This window comes from Erpetoichthys calabaricus, chromosome 8 (assembly GCF_900747795.2).
Source record: "Erpetoichthys calabaricus chromosome 8, fErpCal1.3, whole genome shotgun sequence".
NCBI classification, from domain to species: Eukaryota; Metazoa; Chordata; class Cladistia; order Polypteriformes; family Polypteridae; genus Erpetoichthys; species Erpetoichthys calabaricus.
In genome coordinates, this window is record NC_041401.2 from 192,131,177 (window position 1) to 192,152,632 (window position 21,456).

General features: G+C 38.9%; 1 protein-coding gene across 1 annotated transcript in view; it reads right to left on the reverse strand.

Moving 5' to 3' along the window:
• Positions 1-21,456, reverse strand: part of abca12 (ATP-binding cassette, sub-family A (ABC1), member 12) — a 195,030-nt gene that overhangs the window by 2,504 nt on the left and 171,070 nt on the right. The window contains exons 52-61 of the mRNA XM_051930259.1: positions 20,446-20,602; positions 18,141-18,397; positions 12,003-12,201; positions 11,584-11,693; positions 7,753-7,903; positions 6,826-6,960; positions 6,032-6,135; positions 4,422-4,514; positions 2,070-2,175; positions 33-170 (exon numbers count right to left, since the gene is read on the reverse strand). Of these exons, the coding sequence (XP_051786219.1) occupies positions 33-170; positions 2,070-2,175; positions 4,422-4,514; positions 6,032-6,135; positions 6,826-6,960; positions 7,753-7,903; positions 11,584-11,693; positions 12,003-12,201; positions 18,141-18,397; positions 20,446-20,602 (1,450 nt within the window). The remainder of the gene's footprint in view (positions 1-32; positions 171-2,069; positions 2,176-4,421; positions 4,515-6,031; positions 6,136-6,825; positions 6,961-7,752; positions 7,904-11,583; positions 11,694-12,002; positions 12,202-18,140; positions 18,398-20,445; positions 20,603-21,456) is intronic.

A 21,456-nucleotide genomic window follows, 5' to 3' on the forward strand; every position in this document is an offset into this window, starting at 1 on the left:
TTTCTATTTTTACAGACCCAATCATTTCTTACCTCCTCTAATGTGGTTTGGCTGACTGAGAAGTATCTAATGTTCAGTTGTTCTTTGTTAGACTCAAGCTCCTGAAATATGTCAGCCACACCTCCTGGTGCCACTTGGATGTGGTACTCCAGCATTCCTAAATGGTGATCCTTAAAAGAAAAAAAGAAGTGCAATGAGATGTTTTGTAATTTCAGTAAAAAAAAAAAGAAAACAACACTTAAAGCCGTCTTAATTAATGGAACATTTATGACATAAACCATATTGGACAGACGGAGACCTATAGTACATTGTGTTGTTTCTTCTGTATTTTCTGTATTGGAGGTGCAATCAATGATACAAAATAAAAGAAATCATTTCTCTGGGTATCTGCTGATGCATTACACAGACAGCAGTGTCTTGTTTTTCTGAATTTCAGGTAGACCTTCACTAATATGTCTCCCTATAATCTTATTTCTTCACTAATCTGGCATTAATTTCAAAATTCCTTGGACATCACACCCACCTACTGGTCATTGTTTTGGTTGTGCCAAATCTGTTTGCTGTTATGATTCGTGAGGTTTTTAAATTAATTTTTGCTTTTTTCCTTTGCCTTTTCAGTACTTACACACCATGTGACTGTGAAACGCATGGAACCAAAACTAGGCCATCATGTGATCTATCGTTATATCACAGTTTCAGTGGTGCCTTGGTGCTTCTGTGATTGGTGAAATCATTCACATAACTGGGGGGTCAAGCCAGTTACATCTGGGTTAAATACAGCCACACCGGCAATGTGTGGCATCCCTCTGTAGATAAAGAAAAAGAAACAAACTTTTGTGTATCAGTTAGTGGCTAATTTGGTGTGAAAATTGGGCAGTTAGGTGGCAATTGGCTCTTTTTTATGTCTTGATAAAGTTTTAGTTCTCTGTGTACATTTTTCTTTTTTCCTCTGATGCTTTACTCGCTGTGTATTTATTTATTTTTTCTTCTTTTTCGGGCTTCCAACTTCAGGTTTGTCCTTTCAAGTATTCCTCTGGCTACTTGTTCTAATTCTCCCAGGTATCCTTAAACTTCTGTTAATCCTGTGGGACATTTTTCCTGTACATTATTAAAATTTCACTTGCTTTTTTCATTTAATGTTCCTGTTTCCTTTATTATCGAACTTGGACTGATTTATAGGATATTATAAAGGTATGATGAGGTACTTAGCTACTATTTAGAGGTGATTCGGCATTTTTCACTAATTTACCACTCCTTGGATCCCAGTGGTGTTGAATTAGTGAAGGTCTACCTATATTTTTAGCAATTAATGGAATAATACAGCCAAAAATATTTTTTTATGTTACTTACCCCATGTAGTTTGTAGTGATGGCTGAAACAATTTAGGGTTAGAGAATTTAGTCACCTGTTTTCATAGAGAATGGGCATGTGAAGCACTCATAGATAGATTAGAGCCCGTTATGTCCACCAATATTTAGTAGGTGGTAGTCATTCACATAGTGTTTTATTTGAACAGCAGGGAGTCTAGCACAGGCACTGTCATGAACAGGCCCACATCATTAACAGAGATGTGGAGTAAACACCCAGGACAATCGCCACAAGGCATTCTGGATGGTGTAAATCATAATATGCAGACAAACTGCTGCACTCTGTGCATCATTAAGACTGGTTAGAGCATAAGCCAAGGTCTAGACCAGATATCAGGAAATCATTTGTCAGTTTTTAGAATGATGACCTTCAACCATTGTTTTTAGTTGTCATCATCTGAAGGAAGAAACTCACAGGCAGCTAGTCAGTGCAGATTACCCATCTTTATTTCTCTGATTGTCAGCTACACGTGATGCGACACTGAACCAAGTTGGGGAAAGATAATATTAAAAACTATGTGCAGGTGAGTACTTAAATAGTTTTTTTTAAAAACAGTTTATACCCTATGGATACTTTTGTTATGTATGTTCTTCTAATAAGTGGAGGTTTTAATAAACAAGCAGAAGTAACCATATGAGAATTTGGTCTTTGTGTCTACTTACAATGACACGCTGGCGCGGTCAGCCAATTTGTATTCTTACCTTCAAATATGTGCCGGGGAATTTTGACTCCATAAAAGAGGTAATGTTGTCCACATTGCTGGTGCTGGACATGAGGTGCATTTTTATAGTGAACCCTTTTCCAAACCTAGAACAATATATACACATATATAATATTGTTATTTCGAAAAGAGTACTTGCCTACGAGGTAAAAAGATATAATTTGACATGGTTATGTACCACTTAGAAAAATGAAGAAACATCTGATTTTCTGTAGTAGGGGTAAAACACTAGGCCACAGTGTGTGTGTGTGTGTGTTTAATCTGCAATGGACTGGTACCCTGTCTAGGTCGTGTTACTGCATTGTGCCCAGTGATCACTGACTGCCCTGGGTATGCAGGTTAGAAAGATGAATTGATGTTTAAAACAGGTTATGAATCCAAATGATTGTGCTTGTGAAGACTGCATGTTCTCACCAGTGTCTGCATTGCTTCTTCTCACCATTTTCTCCTACATCACACAAATTTATGTGTCAGGTCAACTGGCAGTTGATTAGGTTTATTGCACATTATTAGAATTGCAACTATTATACTAGGCACCTAAACAGATGTGTGTGAGAGTAATTTAAAAATGTGAATTAAACATTTAAAACTGATTCCAAATTGGCCAAATCCAGAGTCTCCCCATCCAGAGCCTGATCTGATATGGCCAGTGTAGACTCTCCTCCAACCCTTTACTGGATTAGGCAGGTTTGAAAAATTATATCAGGATTACATTTTTATCAGGGGTTTCTGATTTTGAAAAATGGAGTCAGTCAGCCCCAAAAGGTGTGGTCTTATATACAGTACATGTATATATAAACGTCTACACGTGGATGTGTGTGTGTGTCTGTCTGTCCAGCCTGGAAGTGCTAGGCTACAGCATGAAGCTCAAAAAAAGTGACTCTGTTGCCAAAGTGAATTGCTTAGCTGCTAATACACAAGTGGGGCGGCGAGCACATCAGCAAATGAAACCTCCGAGGACAATGGAGGCAAGCACGTCGGCAAAATGAAACCGCCGAGGATAAAGAACCTTTATTAGACCCCAATGCACAACCAATACGATTGATTGAAGTGCCAGAATCCATGGTTTCTAGGAGCCTGGGCTCAAGCTTACACAGCTAGTTAAGATATAAATAGCCAAAGGTTTGTTAACACTTGACTATTACACCTACCTGAGCTTGTTGGACATCCCATTGCAAAACCATGAGCATTAATATGAGTTGTGCCCCCCCATAACAGCATTGACTGTATGTGCCTACCTTAAAAGGTGACTTGTGTTGTGCCTTGGTTTAGTGCTTAAAGCTGGCAGGATAGGCTCTGGCCATTCTTTACCCCGAGGTAGGACTGAGAACAGTTCTGAAAATGCATTATACATGTCCAAAGGTTTTTGTGGACACCTGACCATTACTTATTCCTTGGAGAATCTTGAGAACAAGCATATTGAAAATGGTGCTAAACAATGTCATTGGTCAAATTCGGTGGATGCGGGGCACTTTATCATGCATTGGTACAAACCGCATTTCATTCTGCCACGGTAACGTTTCCTTATTAATGTAAAATATATATCTACAGAACACACACATACACAGTGCCCTCCATAATTTTTGGGACAAATACACATTTTTGATTTCCCCCTCTGCTCCACAGTTTAAAATTACAAAATCAAACAATTCAGACGTGATTGCTTGGCTATGTGCCTGATTTGGTGCATCTATTAACAAAGAGGGGGTGCTGCTGAAACACCTGAACGCAATCACTTGGAGGGGTGTGCACATAATTTTGTCTGTATAGTGTATATCATTTAAAGGTGGTGCCTGAGATTGATGTTGATTGTCAAAGGCATTTGAATTTTACAAATTGTCAGTGTAGCTAGACCTCATTTTCTGTGAGGTTGTAATTTCAAGACACAACCCACTAGTAACAAGATACCTTATTATAGAGTGTATTCTTATCATTGTATAGAAAAAAATAAATGCGATAATTTCATAGATTGTTCCATCTTTATCTCAGTGTGGTCTTTGGAACATTTTTGGATGAAAGTGATGTGCCTTAGGGGTTGGTCATACACATCCTTTTTACAAGCATTACATATGTTGTGAAGTGAACCCATTGAAATGCTGTAAATGACCCTAATGCTAAGCCACTGGGAAGAACCCCCTGACTTAAGGAATACACACAAAATTTTTAGGCTGATTGGTTAAGAAGTAAATGAATACAAAAGCAGTCAAATGCAACCAAATGATGCCTGGTGAAAACAGGCCTCAAAGTGTACATGAAAAAAAATGTATATGCAAATCATAAGAAATGCAAAAAAAATGGTATTATTAACAAGATTTATTGTTTTAAAACTGACCTGTCCTTGATATGCTGTAGAGTGCCAAGGCATCTAAAACGTCCTTTTACCATAATTGCAAGTCTGCTGCACAGAGCTTCACATTCTTCCATGCTGTAAAACACAAATATACATATAAACAGAATTCTGACTAGACAGCACATAATGGGGAAAGAGACAAAAATGCCATCCTGAAACAAAACCGTAGAGGTCTGGGACCATCAAATTAATGTGTACTTGGGCCCCAGTAAATAATATATTTTATGTGCTGTTCGCATTGCACTTAATGGAGTACTCCACCTAAAAATGCATTTTTTACACGTTACTCCATGCATATTGTAATGATCAATGAGGATAAAATAAAATTTTAATGTCGTTTCCATGCAGAATGGAGAGAAAGAAGTTAATAATGTGATACAAGCCAATGGTGACCAACGCTATGTGAAAAACGTTCTTGCAAGAAAGAAAAACTCGTGTTACTCGTGTCCCATAATTCAAATACCAGTTATCCAGTCATATACTCAAAACATGCAAAACACACGCTTTCATGCTACAGTATTGTTAAGTATATGCTTAGCACACATCATAAACAGGAAACTAAAGTCTCATGGGATTGACTTTTTGAATTGAAACCCTAGGAGTGCATTTTAACATAAATAGCCAATGGTGAAGAAGAAAAAAAATAACAGAAGAGCAACATAAGAACTGATGTCCGAGATCAAGAGACATGAGACCAATAGAAAACAGAGCCTACAAAGAAAACCTATCGCTTAATTAAAAGCCACCTAGACCAACATGCAACCCTTGGTAATTTCTGATTTTCAGTAAGGTTTTCTAAGACTATATACAGACTTTGCTATCTATTTTACTTTCTTCTGTTTGGTAGTGTCTCATGTTAAGAAGTACCACACTGATTTTAATATTTTTCTGTACTTTGTTATTTAGAGTTAATGAAATACTAAATGGGTACCAAATGTGAGTTAGATGGCTAATGTCATATTCGCAGCATTTATCAAGGCTATTGAAGTCACTCCTCAATAATTAGAACTGAGGTAAAAGCAAGACATCATATGGTTAGTAAGTGGCATACGACCAAAAGAGTGTTGAGCTATTATGTGTGTCGTGACGACACCCACATGTTTGTTAGCACTGGCGATCGTGAATCCCTATGTAAAGAATCTTAATCAAAATATTGCGGACTGACTGGCAACACTAGAGACTTTGTGTGGCTGGGATTGCTATGTGTATGTATGTGTAGCTCTGTGTGTTATAATCTTTAGGGGCGGGAATAGTTGAACCCAATAAGCGTTGCTGGCAAGTCTCACAAATTTCATGATAATACACTTGGTTTTATCCACCTGTTGGCGAGACACTCTAATTGCAGTCCACAGAGTTCTGATGTGGAACGGCCAACCATTTAAATAGTAAGCGTGGCTCCACACCGAACACCCTGTGTCTTCTCAGCTCCTCACCTGTGCATGCACCCACAGAACCCAAGTTTCACTGTTTTTTAAAAACTTGCTCTACTGACTATAGTTGATCAAAGATTGCTGATTAATATTTTACAGCATACCCCCAAAACTGTCATTACAGATAAATGCTCCAAAATACAGTATGTGATAATGTCCGACCTGTGAGAGGTGAGAATGACAGCACATTTTTCTTTCACTTCATCCAAGATAATCTTCCAGAGGTGGCGTTTTGATTTAGGATCCATTCCAGAACTAGGCTCATCCTTGAAATCAAATGAGTAAAACAATTAGAAAAGATTGACAAGCTCACAAGTTCATCACTTCAAGAGATACCCACTGAATTAACAAGCTGATTAAGAAGGTAGGCTCAGTTATAGGACACACTCTGGACCTCCTGGAGGTAGTGGTGGAGCAGAGGGTGAAGGGAAAACTGACTGCCATCATGAACAGTGCTTAACATTGAGAACTTTCAGAGTTTTGAATTATTCAGCTGACGTGTGTCAAGATACTACTTGGGCGTCTCCATACCTACATCATAATGCCTTTAGAGAACCTCACTGTGACTGTACTGTATTTGTATCTTATTTGTATCTCCAGCCAAGTGAGAAGTTTTATTCTTTTTTTTTTGCTAACTCTTGTGTTTGTTTCAGCGGAGCTGTTTTTATTTTATATAAAACTTCTTGAGCTTTTGTAAAAAGCTGTTTTTTCCCTCTAGGGGCAAATTAAGTAATATTTACCTGTCTATATATATCTATTTATCTGTCACACCATACCATTTTGGGTAAGCTGTACAGTATGTCTTTCTTCTATATGAATAAATTTGTAGAGAAGACACTACACCTTGAGAGCTGAAGTTGAGGTTCAGGAGATCTGATGCAGAAATACTAACCATTGCACCATTAAGCCATCCAACATATAACCAATATTTTTTAAACTAATATTGTTAAACTTACCAGGAGCAGGATCTGGGGGCAACCAATGAGTGCAATGGCAGTGGAGAGCTTTCTTCTCATGCCACAACTGTAATGCTTAGAGAGCTTATTTTTTTGATTCATGAGTTCCATTTTCTGAAGTAGGTAATTCACAACCTAGGCACAAAAATGTCAGTCTGTCAATTTTTACTTTTTCACTTTATACAGTGTGAAAGAAATGAAGCAGGAACAGAAAAAGCGACTTGACCTGCACAACACGCATGTCATTTCAGTCTCTAGTCCTGTGGTCTCAAGTGTAATCATTTGTTTTCGTGGGTATACTGCTGTAAAGTTTGCAGCTAAGGAAGATGGATTCATTTTAAACTCGGATGAACCCGAAATGCTCTGAATTAGGGCATACTGTTTATCCAACCCGGCTGGGAAGCCATTCCATCTCTGCTTTCCTTTACAATATATAGATACATACCTATCTATCTACATATATCTATAATTATCTTTATCTTTCTCTCTCTCTCTTTGTATAATATATGTACAGTATATACTGTATAAAATGTAATGTCACAGACGAGCATCTGTGGATCACTGTCCAGGCTCATCTAAGGTATGTACTACCACCCCGGGTTGATAGGGGTCGCTGGCGCTAAAATTCCCTTCTATTTCCTCTGCAGCACTCAATGCCCAGTGACGGCAATTCACTCTGTCCCTCCCCTACCCGCAGCCACCAGAAGTAGGCTTTCAATTTTTGATACGCTAAAATACCAACCCTCACAGCTTTGTTTTCATTTTGGAAGTTTTCTATTGCATTTACGTCCTTAGAGGCCATTTGTCCTTTATTTTCCTTGGTTGGATTAACTCAACAGAAAACATCCATCATTATTCAGCAATGAATTCATGTCACACTAAAAAGAACAGTGATAAAAAAAGAACTTTAGTAATGCCAAAACTTACTCTTCTTATATGATGACGATGGATTCCGCGTATTCTTGCATAAAAGTATAAATGCTCCTCTGCTGTGAGTAGGTCATCCAGGGCATCCACTTGTGGACAATAACCAACAGGAATTCCTCCAAAGTTGCTGCCTTTAATGTCGACAAGAGCCCTGCCAGTAATTAATTAAACAAATTTCAGTTAAACAATTCTTACAAGAAATAATTACTTTTGGCAAGATGATTTGTGCTAATGCTGCCTATTACATTCACCAAACTCTGAGAAGCTGATATTCATAATGAGCTCTTGGCACATAGATGGTAAATGTTAATTGTGTGAAACTGCAGTGTACCACAAGTGCAAGTTTCTGGCACTTTAGATCAGTGTTTCTTAAACTTATTTTTCTTCTCATGACCCTGCCTTGCCCATCTCAGTCTCTTCGTGATTCAGAATCACCACCGACAGTCATCCACTTGGTGGTTCCCCTAGGATAATTAATGGCAAAAGTTTTTTAGTTCCCCTTTAGAGGAATTGTTTTCAACAGTTATGCCAGGATTTAGAGTGTCTGCTTTGTAGAACAGCAACAGACGGTCATCACATCCCCTTAGGTGAATCACCATCAAAGGTCATAGCAGAGGAATGTTGATTGCTTAGACTGCTCATGGTGACCCTTCATGAGACACTTTCATATGTAACCCTTTCACATTGCAAACAATGGTGAATCACGACTCTGCACATCCTAAAATCAGCCAACTCACGACCCATCAATGATCTGTCTGAGGTGGAATATTTTTTGCCTTTTCGGATTAGTGTGTCAGTAGACGAGCAGATTTGAAACAATCCTTTGGCAAAATGTGAACCAATACCAGAAGATATCTGAATGTCCTTAACAAAGGAAACTGGCATTGTAATAGAGTACTTTCAATGTGCTATATAAATAAATATTGTTGTTGTTTCCAGTAAAAAAAAAAGTGACATCTCTCTAGGGATGGAGCTCAGTGTTTGATGATGGTGCTCATGATCAACAGCATCATATGTAGGTTCAACCAAACTGATGAATTGAAACAGAAACAGATGAGGGGAGGGAAAAAAACTGGAAAGGGGACATGCAGACTAAGAAGGGGCAGGTAGCAGTAGATGTGGTGGTTTACACCAAAAGTGACCGCATAGCGACATGTCACAAAGTGGTCATTCTGCATCTTTGAGACCTCTCCCAAGCAGACAGATGTGTCCAGGTGTGCTGTCCATTCTTTACTGCAGAAGCACAAAAAAATTGGCCAAGAGGACACATGGAAATGCAGTGTTTGGTCATGAAATCCGAATGTAACAAATGAGAAATACATCAAGTCAACATCCCTTTGAAATCCAAAAGAGGTCCAGCACTGATATCACCGCGGAACAGGCAAAAACCACTGAGACCGATATGCCCATCTACAGGAATCACCTTTTGTGGAAGAATTACAACCACAAAACCATTCTTCTGAGATGGAAATAAAGCCACACAACTCAAAAAAAAAAAAAAAAAAAAAAAACCACAAGGATTGGGGTGCAGAAAAATAGTAGATGGTATCAATGAGTCAAAGTTTGAATTTTTTGCTCAAACAGATGACAGTTTATATGTCGAAGGACTGGAGGACAATATATGGATGAATGACTGCAGGCAACAGTGAAGCATGGTAGAAGAACCCAGCATGTTTGGGGCTGAGTTTCTGTGAATGCAGTTGGTGATTTAATTAAAATTGAAGGACCACCAAGCTGAGAGGTAGAGGTTGATTCCTACTCCTTCATTTCATATTGTCAAGAAGGCATCCGATCAGTCCCAGCTTCATTTTACAGCATGATAATTATCCCAAACCTAAAGTCAAAATCATAAAAAGGGGAATAGAGAATGGTGTGACCAACAGACTTCTGATCTCTACATCCTTGAGCCAGTCTGAGATTTCAAGGAAGATGGGCAAAGTCTGCAGTGGAACTACAGTGGTGTGAAAAACTATTTGCCCCCTTCCTGATTTCTTATTCTTTTGCATGTTTGTCACACAAAATGTTTCTGATCATCAAACACATTTAACCATTAGTCAAATATAACACAAGTAAACACAAAATGCAGTTTGTAAATGGTGGTTTTTATTATTTACGGAGAAAAAAAAATCCAAACCTGTGTGAAAAAGTAATTGCCCCCTGAACCTAATAACTGGTTGGGCCACCCTTAGCAGCAATTACTGCAATCAAGCGTTTGCGATAACTTGCAATGAGTCTATTACAGCGCTCTGGAGGAATTTTGGCCCACTCATCTTTGCAAAATTGTTGTAATTCAGCTTTATTTGAGGGTTTTCTAGCATGAACCGCCTTTTTAAGGTCATGCCATAGCATCTCAATTGGATTCAGGTCAGGACTTTGACTAGGCCACTCCAAAGTCTTCATTTTGTTTTTCTTCAGCCATTTAGAGGTGGATTTGCTGGTGTGTTTTGGGTCATTGTCCTGTTGCAGCACCCAAGATCACTTCAGCTTGAGTTGACGAACAGATGGCCGGACATTCTCCTTCAGGATTTTTTGGTAGACAGTAGAATTCATGGTTCCATCTATCACAGCAAGCCTTCCAGGTCCTGAAGCAGCAAAACAACCCCAGACCATCACACTACCACCACCATATTTTACTGTTGGTATGATGTTCTTTTTCTGAAATGCTGTGTTCCTTTTACGCCAGATGTAACGGGACATTTGCCTTCCAAAAAGTTCAACTTTTGACTCATCAGTCCACAAGGTATTTTCCCAAAAGTCTTGGCAATCATTGAGATGTTTCTTAGCAAAATTGAGACAAGCCCTAATGTTCTTTTTGCTTAACAGTGGTTTGCGTCTTGGAAATCTGCCATGCAGGCCGTTTTTGCCCAGTCTCTTTCTTATGGTGGAGTCCGTGAACACTGACCTTAATTGAGGCAAGTGAGGCCTGCAGTTCTTTAGACGTTGTCCTGGGGTCTTTTGTGACCTCTCGGATGAGTCGTCTCTGCGCTCTTGGGGTAATTTTGGTCGGCCGGCCACTCCTGGGAAGGTTCACCACTGTTCCATGTTTTTGCCATTTGTGGATAATGGCTCTCACTGTGGTTCGCTGGAGTCCCAAAGCTTTAGAAATGGCTTTATAACCTTTACCAGACTGATAGATCTCAATACTTCTGTTCTCATTTGTTCCTGAATTTCTTTGGATCTTGGCATGATGTCTAGCTTTTGAGGTGCTTTTGGTCTACTTCTCTGTGTCAGGCAGCTCCTATTTAAGTGATTTCTTGATTGAAACAGGTGTGGCAGTAATCAGGCCTGGGGGTGGCTACGGAAATTGAACTCAGGTGTGATACACCACAGTTAAGTTATTTTTTAACAAGGGGACAATTACTTTTTCACACAGGGCCATGTAGGTTTGGATTTTTTTTCTCCCTAAATAATAAAAACCATCATTTAAAAACTGCATTTTGTGTTTACTTGTGTTATATTTGACTAATGGTTAAATGTGTTTGATGATCAGAAACATTTTGTGTGACAAACATGCAAAAGAATAAGAAATCAGGAAGGGGGCAAATAGTTTTTCACACCACTGTATGACAAGTGAACAAGGGACTTTCAGTAACTGCATGACAGTGGAGCTAAGAGAAGGCAAAGGGTAGGCACTCTAAACAATCAGTTAATTTATTCTTTTCCCCCCATTTACTGGACATTTCTTAGAAGTTTATTGATGAATAAAAGCTATTCATGTCATTACTTTCAAAAACATTCCTGCTTTTTTTTTCTCCACAAGCACTTATGACTTTTGCACAATACTGTAGGTTAACTAAACACGCAGGGTTCAAAACAAGCAAATGGACATACCCATTATTGTTCCTGATTTGTGCTTTTCCATATGTAGGTAAGACTTCACTGGTCAGCATCTTAAATGTTGTCGACTTTCCTGCACCATTGACTCCAAGTAAGCCAAAACACTGTTTTCAAGAAGAAAACAAACAGTAACTGTTAAATCATAAGCTGCCTTACCATGAGGAGTCAGAGCCGTGAGGCAGCGGGCAATACTCAAAAGGCGGCGGAAGAAGAGGAAAAAGAGTTGTTTTGTATGATTATTGGCTATACTTTACTGTATTTAGTGTTTGGTGGTTAAAAAATCCATTATTTGAACCTACGTCTGTGTTGGACATTATTGGCTCTGGGTTTTAGGGGTTATAAGAGATAAAACTTGGACAACAAAATTCTTGCTACGTATAAACGTAACATTTAAGGAAGTGGGAAACATTTACCTCTCCAGCAGGAACACCCAAGCAGATATTGTTCACGGCAAGCACGTTCTTGTTTACATTTTTGTAGAGTCTGGTCAGATTGGCAAGTCTCAGCATGTCGTTATTGGAGTCCTCATTCTCCACACGTCTGCGTTCATAATTCACATCAATATCTTCTTGAAAGGACTGCGTTATGGGTCTGGTCTGGCAGAGCAGCAGCCTTTGAAAAGAAAACACAAGTCAGTCAGCAATTTCTGGAGAGCAATGGATTTTCATTTACTAAAAAAAAATATAAAAGGTTGGAGCAGGAGACAGGAAGAAAGTGGAAACAGGCAGAATTGTTGACAGAATTCAAATGCAAATTTGTTTTTTTTGAGTTATCGTGTCCACATATTGACATCACACTAAACCAGCATTTACACACACACAATCAGATTTAGGTGAATAACCCAGTTAAGGTAGAAACCTGGTTTCTTAATAATCTGTGTTTACTAATCTTCCAGAGTTGTCTTTTGTCAAAACACTCCAACATCATTAAACTGCACAAAAAAAGAGTTAAACATCATCATCGACCACCACGAATCTGTAAATAAGTTTGACGCCTGGGATTTTCTTCTGTTTTATAGATCTGATTCATCAAATTGATGCTTTATTTATAGGCTTCTGTTACCGGATTGCATGCAACACTTTTTTTTTTTCTTCCTAACTGTATGATTGAGCCCTGCAGAGGGGCGATATATCGATACATGTGCTTCATGTGTTTTACTCAGTGCTGCTGAAGTAATAATAATGCAGGTATGTTTACTTAAACAAATGTAAGAGTTGCATTAGGTTACTTATTACATTAAAAAGTAATAGAACAACATAAGACGTTTCTTTTACTGTGTAGATTGTGTTGCTGAGTTTAGCCCTGTAAATACAGCTCATCAACATAAATTTAGCGATTTCTGAAATATTGACACAGATTATTTAAACCAACAGAAGAAATAATGTGATTGCCAGAACATTTGCCTCTGAAAATGTATTTTATGAATGATTCTGCCTGTGGCTGCTGAAAGTTTGTGTGAAGCAAATACGTGATAGAGTGCAACAGACAGGTGCAGATTACAAAATCCTGCTAATAACTCAGTTAAGGGTTTACATGGCCACATAAATGGATTATTACTGGAGAAATCTACCTCTGTTAATCAGGTTTTTCAGAGGCCAATAACACGATTTCTCTTAACTTGAATACGCATTTCCATGGTATTTTAGAAATCGTGTTTCTCTGAATACTGAAATGCATGTAAATTCACTGACTGAAAGCGGCCAAAAATCCTCTGACTTGTCAGATTACTTCTCAAAATCATTGTTTCTAGCATTTCACACTACTAATAACTAGACCAGGATTTACTGGGATTGAGTGATTAATGGTCATACTATCATTTATATCCTGACATGCAGAGACAGACAGACGTGGCTTACAGGGTGAATATTGTCACATGTATAGAGTACAGTGAAGTTCTTACTTGCATGTTTTAACCAACCTGCAACACATCACTGCTCACCAAGGGGTGTCCCCGCCAACTTGTTGGGTTGGAACGGATATCTGGATGGACCCTCCCAAGTATTATGGTAGCTCTGTGAAATTGGAAGATGAAGAGTCTGCCAGGCTCATCTCGAAGAGGTCAATGTGGGCAGTTGGGAGAACTCCATCTTAATGGACCCACTGGGGTCAGATTGGGAGACAGGGAGAGAGTCACAAGAGACTTGCAGACAAGCCCAAACCAATGCCTTGGGATCTTTACAATTGTGAATTACATCCCAGCCAGGATTGAACAAAAGAGCCTTACAAGACCAGGAGGCCAGTACAATGGAAGGACTGGGGAAGAAGAGGACTAGTGAATATGTTCTCCCCCTGTACGCTAGATAGTGGCATCCCAGGGCTTTGGTACCCAGTTGGATACCCACGGGGCATGCTGGGAACTGGAGACCTTGAGTACAGCCCAGTTGGGTTCCCTGGATGCAGCCAGGGGGTGCTGCAGGGGTTTACAATTACTGCTTCATGGAACTTTCACCTGACCGGAAGTGCTTCCAGCGGACCATGTCCTAACAATGGAACTATTCCTGGATCTGAGATATAGAAGCAGTTCCACCTCACCTTAGTATTTCAGAGTCCGGATGCAGTAGGCAACACTAACCTGGAAGAACCGAAGGAGAGGAGGAGCATCAGAGTATTGATCGTGTGTATTTTTGGTGTTCACTTTGGAAAAGTCCTTTATTTGAAATTGGGACTGTGTTGTGTGGAGTAGTGTCTGATTTTCAGGGCTTGGTGGCAATTGTGGTTACAGCATTTTAAAGTATTTATTGTTGCATCTATTTTAACCTTCACAAGAGCATGGATTTCTATAATGGATTATTTGTGAACTTTATTTTGTCTGTACTGCACTTTATGTGGATTCTGTTTTAACCTCCCTAGCATTAGAACTGAGCGTTACACAGGCTGTGAAAACAGTGCTAAAAGCGTTAGTCCTGAGTGTCACTCCGGCACCTGCATAGACGCGGCTTGTGTAAGCATTAGACCCGAGGATTACTCATGCTGTAAAATGATAAGACCGTTAGACCCGAGCGTTACTCGGGTAATGGTATAGGCATGCCTTACGTATGCATCAGGTCAAACGTTACCTGGGCAATGGTGTACATACATCATCTGCTATCCTCATAATGCCATCATGTAAGAAACATTTTTCAGCAGTCCATGTGTTGCATGCTGTTGACAGTGATGTTGAGGAGCCTCTCATCAACAGTGAGGACGAAGTGAATCTGTCTTCAGGCAGCGATATTGAAACGGACAGTGAGTCTAATTGATCCGAAAGCGACTCTCGCATTTGGGTTTCTCTTGACCCTGCTTGAAATAAACCAGCACCACCTTGTTTTGATTTTTTGGGGCAGCCAGGAATAAAAGTGAACGTTGACTGACAAGATCTACTTACTTATCTAAAGTTATTTCTTGACGATGACTTGATCAAAAGAATTGTTGTTGGGATGAACAGGGTCGGGTAAATGACCATGCACCTAAGCAGTTTTTCAGTTCAAAGATATACCACACAAAAGACTTATTTTAACAGTATATGTGGTATTAGCATTATTATTATTATTATTATTATTCTTTTTGTATTATTATTATTTGTATAGGGGCAGCACGGTGGCGCAGTGGTAGTGTTGCTGCCTCGCAGTAAGGAGACCTGGGTTTGCTTCCCAGGTCCTCCCTGTGTGGAGTTTGCATGTTCTCCCCGTGTCTGCGTGGGTTTCCTCCAACAGTCCAAAGACATTCAGGTTAGGTGCATTGGCATTCCTAAATTGTCCCTAGTGTGTGCTTGGTGTGTGTGTGTGCGTGTGTGTGTGTGTGTGCGCCCTGTGGTGGGCTGGCGCCCTGCCTGGGGTTTGTTTCCTGCCTTGTGCCCTGTGTTGGCAGGGATTGGCTCCAGCAGACCCCCGTGACCCTGTAGTTAGGATATAGCGGGTTGGATAATGGATAGATGGATGGATTATTTGTATAATTATACTTTTTACCCTTCTGATTTTGTACCTTTATTTTTTTGCACATCTTACAGTAGAAAGATGAGATTTAATAAAAAACTTTTCAAGCCAAAAATACAATGCTTTTTACATATTTTTTGAGAAAAACTGTAATACTAAGGAGGTTAATACATAAGCACTTTGCATATTCAAAAGTTTGTGCCCATCACCAGTTTCAAGTTCAAGTTTCTTTATTGTCATTCCATCTAAATACATAATACAGGTTGAGATGAAATTGTGTGCCTTCAGGATCACAGTGAAAATATACACAATCTGGTGCAACAAGATGGTGCACACCATTTAGCACAAATAGTTTATCAGTTATAAATGTATCAGTGACAGCTGAACAGTAGCAACATTATTTTGTTAAATAAAAACAATATAATCAGGTAACAAATGTACATCTGTGTTGTGATGTGAAATTTTACATACAACTTGATAAATATTTTGTATGTCTTTATTTGTAACTTAGGCAAAGCAATGTAATATTAGTGTTATATTAGTGAGAAGCATTCACGTTTACCCATGCCTTTTAGGAATGGGTCTCATTTGAATTTTACGATAGGGTTGGGTGGGACGTGCCTCAAACAAATTTGGTAAGTGTTTATCTGCTAAAGTCTCTCTCAGTCAACCCCTGCAGGAAAGCCAGGCTGCCTAACTGCCAAGTTTTACCTTAACATGTGGTTTTGGGAGCAGGTGTGAAGATGTTCTATTCCCCCATTGGTCTGAAGTATGGCTGTTTGGAACTGGCTTGTATCGGAAGCCTTTAAGTACCATGATGTCCTATTGGCTCTAGGGGTTGGACAGAAAACCTATAAGTTTGCTCATTCCCTCACTCTCTCTCTCTCTTACCAAACTGATGAAGCATCTCACACACCATGAACTGAAAAGGACAACACAATGAAGAGCACAGCTTGGCAGCCATATTGAGACAGGCATGTGGCCTGTTCTGAAGAAAGCTGACCACAAATGAGGCCTTAACTAGAGACATTTAAAGTAACGAATAACTCTGTGTGCTGCCTGAAACTACACATCACTATTTATCAGGTTGTATGGTTGCCAATATTCAAATGTACTTTGCATACTGTTTTACTGCGGTGGGTTGGAGCCCTGCCCGGGATTGGTTCCTGCCTTGCGCCCTGTGTTGGCTGGGATTGGCTCCAGCAGACCCCCCGTGACCCTGTGTTCGGATTCAGCGGGTTGGACAATGGATGGATGGATACTGTTTTATTTATGAATATCAATAATACAATAATTTAAAATGTAACTTAACGCCTGCTTGTCTTTTACTATACCTAATTGCCGGAGGTTATACATGTAGAAGGGAAGTTGGGGAGAAGTTATATGGTACAATACCTTATAAACAGTGGTAAGTCTGGGAGATTTGAGGCATTCTGACAAAGGCTACATATTAATAATACAAAAGGGGAAAGTAGAGTAATATATTATTTCTTATTTACTTAATTATTATTTAAGTAGAGTAATGTATAATATATTACTCTACCAAGACAAAACAATCTGGAATGTAGGAAATGTTTACCACTCATAATGTGCAATGTGTGCATTTCATTTTGCCAGTTTTCAGATGTGTAAACTTAAGAGTTCACAAGTCAACAGTGAGTAGTGGGCAGTGCTAAGGCATTGAGGAGTCTGACAGCATGGGGGAAGAAACTGTTATACAGTCTGGATGGTCTGGCGTGGATGCTGCGATACCATCTGCTAGATGGCAGGAGCTCAAAGAGACCATGCAGTGTGTGAGGGGTTGGACATCTTGTGGAGGCTGTATGTGCTGTAGGTATCTTGTGTGGAGGGGAGATGCATACCGATGATGTCCTCAGCTGTCTTAACCATCCTCTGTAGTAAGTTAAGAATTGCAATACTACAGTTCCCATAACATGATGGAGCTGGTCAGTACACTGTCTATAACACCTCTGTAAAACTTGGTCAAGATGGAGTGGGTGTGGGACTTGCCTTTCTCAGCCATCGCAGGAAGTAAACCCATTGAGTAGTTCAGGCTCCAGGTGAAGTCCTCATTGATATGAATGCCGAGGAACTGGATATTTGCAACCTTCTCAATGGTGTATGTATATGGAGTGAACTGGATGGGACTTTCTAAAATCAATAACCATTTCTTTTGATTTAGAGATGTTGAGAGACAAACTTTTGTTGGCGCACCTGGCTGTCAGTTGTTTGACCTCTTCTCTATATTCTGACTCATCATTGTTACTAACAAGGCTTAGTACAGCGTATTTGACGATGTTATTGGAGCTAAACCGGGCAGTGCAGTCATGTGTCAGCATGGTGAAAAGCAGAGGATAGAGGACGCAGCCCTCTGGTGCTTCGGTACTCAACATGAGATGTTGATGCCAGTGGGAACTGACTGAGGCCGTGCTGTAAGGAAGTCCAAAATTTACAAACTACTAAGGGGTCATGTAGACTATGCTGTTCACACACACTGTTTGCAAACCACTAGGGGGTCATGTGGACTATACGGAGTTGAAAGGAAGCCCCGGATGTTGACACCTGACAAAAAGTGTCAATCTTTCACTTAAAACTTTAGCAAATATGCTTAAAACCGTGTGAAATGACAGATAAACTAACCTAATCTGACGAATAGACCAGGAGTTAATCAGCAGGCGTAAGGTGATGAAGAAAGTGCCTTGAATCGCCAGAGATAAAAGCATCCAGCCAATGCCATCTGTGCTGAATGGTTCAGTGTAGCTGTCCACTCCATAAATGCTCAATGTATCCTCCTGTAATTGCAGGCGAGACAGCTGCATCAATCCATTCCCAAAGCTGAATTGTGGGAAGATCATAAACGTGTAGGTCAGTTTGTTATACACATTGGTTGTGTAGGTCTGAAGGAAAACAGAAATAAGAAATACAAATCAGTGATAAAATACTTTTCAAGTTTGTCATATATTATTGTGTCATCTAGTGTTGTGTTTTAATTTGTTTATGCAGGCATTGCCCAAAAATGTTACCAACACTTTCTACACTTCAGTCAAATTTAGCAGGATTCTGTGGTTAATCTGGAATGTCACACTTCTTAAGGGCATGGAAAGATACCTGAAATTATTGTGAGGAAGAAATAAACCAGGAGAAGATAGCACAACAAAAGGACAAGATTACAGAGAGCCAAAGTTCAAAACCTGAGAGAACAATTAAACAGATTGAAGCCAGCTAAGCAACATTCTAATTCGAGCCAATCAAATGTGTGCAAAGTCACATGTCCTGAAACCCCACATGTGCATTTTAACTTAAGTATGGTTTGTCTGAAGGACCAAAACAAGAACAAAACGACAACCATAAAACAATGAACAAAGTCGGTGGAAATTGAGGGTTAAAACCAGAAGTCCAGAAGAGAGAGTGGCAAAGTCAAATGGTAAACAAAAAAGGCAGAACTTTGTTTTAGCAACCAGTAATCAACATAACGCCTAAAGCGAGTAGCTAGGTTTGGTTCAATCTTGGATTAGAAGTGACTGTTGTTGGGAGAACTTGTATACTGGCGCACGGATGACATCACAACTGGTGCAGCCTGCAGTGCATCATGGAAGAATCTCCCCAGAAAACAGATGACACAAAATGGAGACACCAAAAATGGTGTCGGAAAAGAGTAAAAATTTATCAAATTCAAAATGGAAGCTCTGACTGCAAAATTGGATTCCTTTGAATTTAAAACTTCCAAAACAACACCAAGATGAATGTTCAAGGCTCAGGAAAAAAATATATAAAAACAAACTGAAATCATAACAGCCTTCTTGAAATGTCAACAAAGGAACAAACTTTATTGCTGAAACTACAAAAAAAAAAAGGAAAAAGGCATATCTGGACACACGGATGGTTGGGAAGTGAGGACAATGCAGTCTGTCTGTCTATTTCACAGAAAGAACTGGAGGTATGTAATCAATATAATTTACTATTTTGTGTGTTTTCCTAAGATACTTTTGTCATTGGCCACTTAGTTGTAGATTAGATTAGATTTGGATTAGATTCAAGTTTATTGTCATTGTACTGGTACTACGAACTGCAGTTTAGGATCTAACCAGAAAGTGCAAATATAAGTTATTCATAAATAATATAAACAAAGGAGGAGTATATAGATAAGAATACTGATCAGTAAGTACGGATACATGATATAAATAAATACAGATATATAAAATACATTTTATGTGCAAAATAGATATTTATAAACAGGTGAAAATATGCATAGAGCACAGAAATTGTGTTTTTCTATATGATAGTTATCTCTTTGAAATCAAAAAGGTGAAAATGAGCGATACAACGGCAATACCTGATGTACACTGTCCATATATTGAAATACAATACCACTCAACCAGTTTGATTGGCAACATCAGAAAATCAGCTGATGAGACCATTCACACAAACGAAAATGAATTTCTGACATGACAGAAAAAGGTGGGAGTTAAATTCTGTTTTCTTAGCTTTTGTTTTTTTTTTATCCTGCATTCTTTTAACTTTCTCATGGTTTTCTTCTTTTTTTTCTTCTAGTTTGACTATGAAATCATTTGTTGTATAAGTTTGACTTGATTGTGCAGAATGTTATTTTCTTCAAATAAAAAAAAAAACCTTAAAAACAGTTCTTACAATCATACAACAGCCCAATCGTAAAATGCTTCCCAACCCCTCTCACACTCTATGTGAAACGATGGCCGATGAGACAAACTCAAAAATTTGTCGGCAATTACAAATCAAGCTTAAAGTCGTGGCAAAACTGCACAGTGTACACTCCACTTAAAAGAGCAAGAATCTATCGGCACTGGCACAGCAATACAGTGTGATGAATATTTTTTCATCTATTTTTAACATTTAGAAAAAAAGTGATGCGCTGATAGCACCTTTTGATTTACCAAATGTTTTTAATTAAAAAAAAAAACATATTTACCACATCAGAACTGGAAAGTGTTAAGAAGTAGACAATGGCTGTTGAGATGATTGTGTTGATTGAAATAAAGAGGTTGATACAAACATACACAATGTAAGCCATCTCCGCATCTTTGAAAATGTTAACAAGTAAATACATCCAAGGGAACGTCGCATAGCTGTTGGGAAAAGAAAGATAACTTATTAGTAAACGTGAGGAGAAAACAAAGCTTACACCTTAACGACTCATCTTCTTCATCTGTAGAATATGATTAGCTGCTGAAGTACAGTAGCAAATTACAATTGTTTTTGTAATTTTAATTTATGTTGAGAACAAAATACAATTCAATAAAAATGTTTGCCAGTTGTGGACACTCAAAGCGGTTCAGCTGGATCGCAGTACAGACTCGCCTTTCCTATCTTTTTTTTTATTATTATTTATTTATTTATTCCAGATGACCTGACACAGTGGATTGTGAGAAACTGAAAAGATGTTGTTTAAAATGTGCACATTTTTGAGAACCCGTAACAAAAAGTTTTCCAGAATACTGAAGTATTGCTGTCAAAAACAAAATCCAGAGGACTAAACCATAAACTCAGATCTAGAATTGCCAGGAGTTGCTACCAAAACTGAGATTTTCATCGGGAACAAAAAGGTTAAAACTATAAACGATATCAAGAAGGGGAAAACTAACCAGATTATCTAAGATTATGAGTTCAAGACCTGTTCAAGATTTCAATCTATAATCTCGGATACAGATCTGAAGGGTTGTGATGAGTTGTACAGTGGAGCCTTTACTGGTTCTTTACTAGCACATTACCGGGTTGTGTGGATACTTGTGGACAAAGATCCATTTCATTCTGGGAGGACATCCTTCATTATGAAAGTGGTTCTTTAGGCTTTGAAACATTCCTAATATGAGGGCAAAATGGAAGTCTTTTATGTATAACAGGCTATCTACACTCTTAAAAATAATGGTCCTGTAATAGCAGGAAGTCAGAATTTTTGTGTTCCTAGTTGGAATTTTCAACA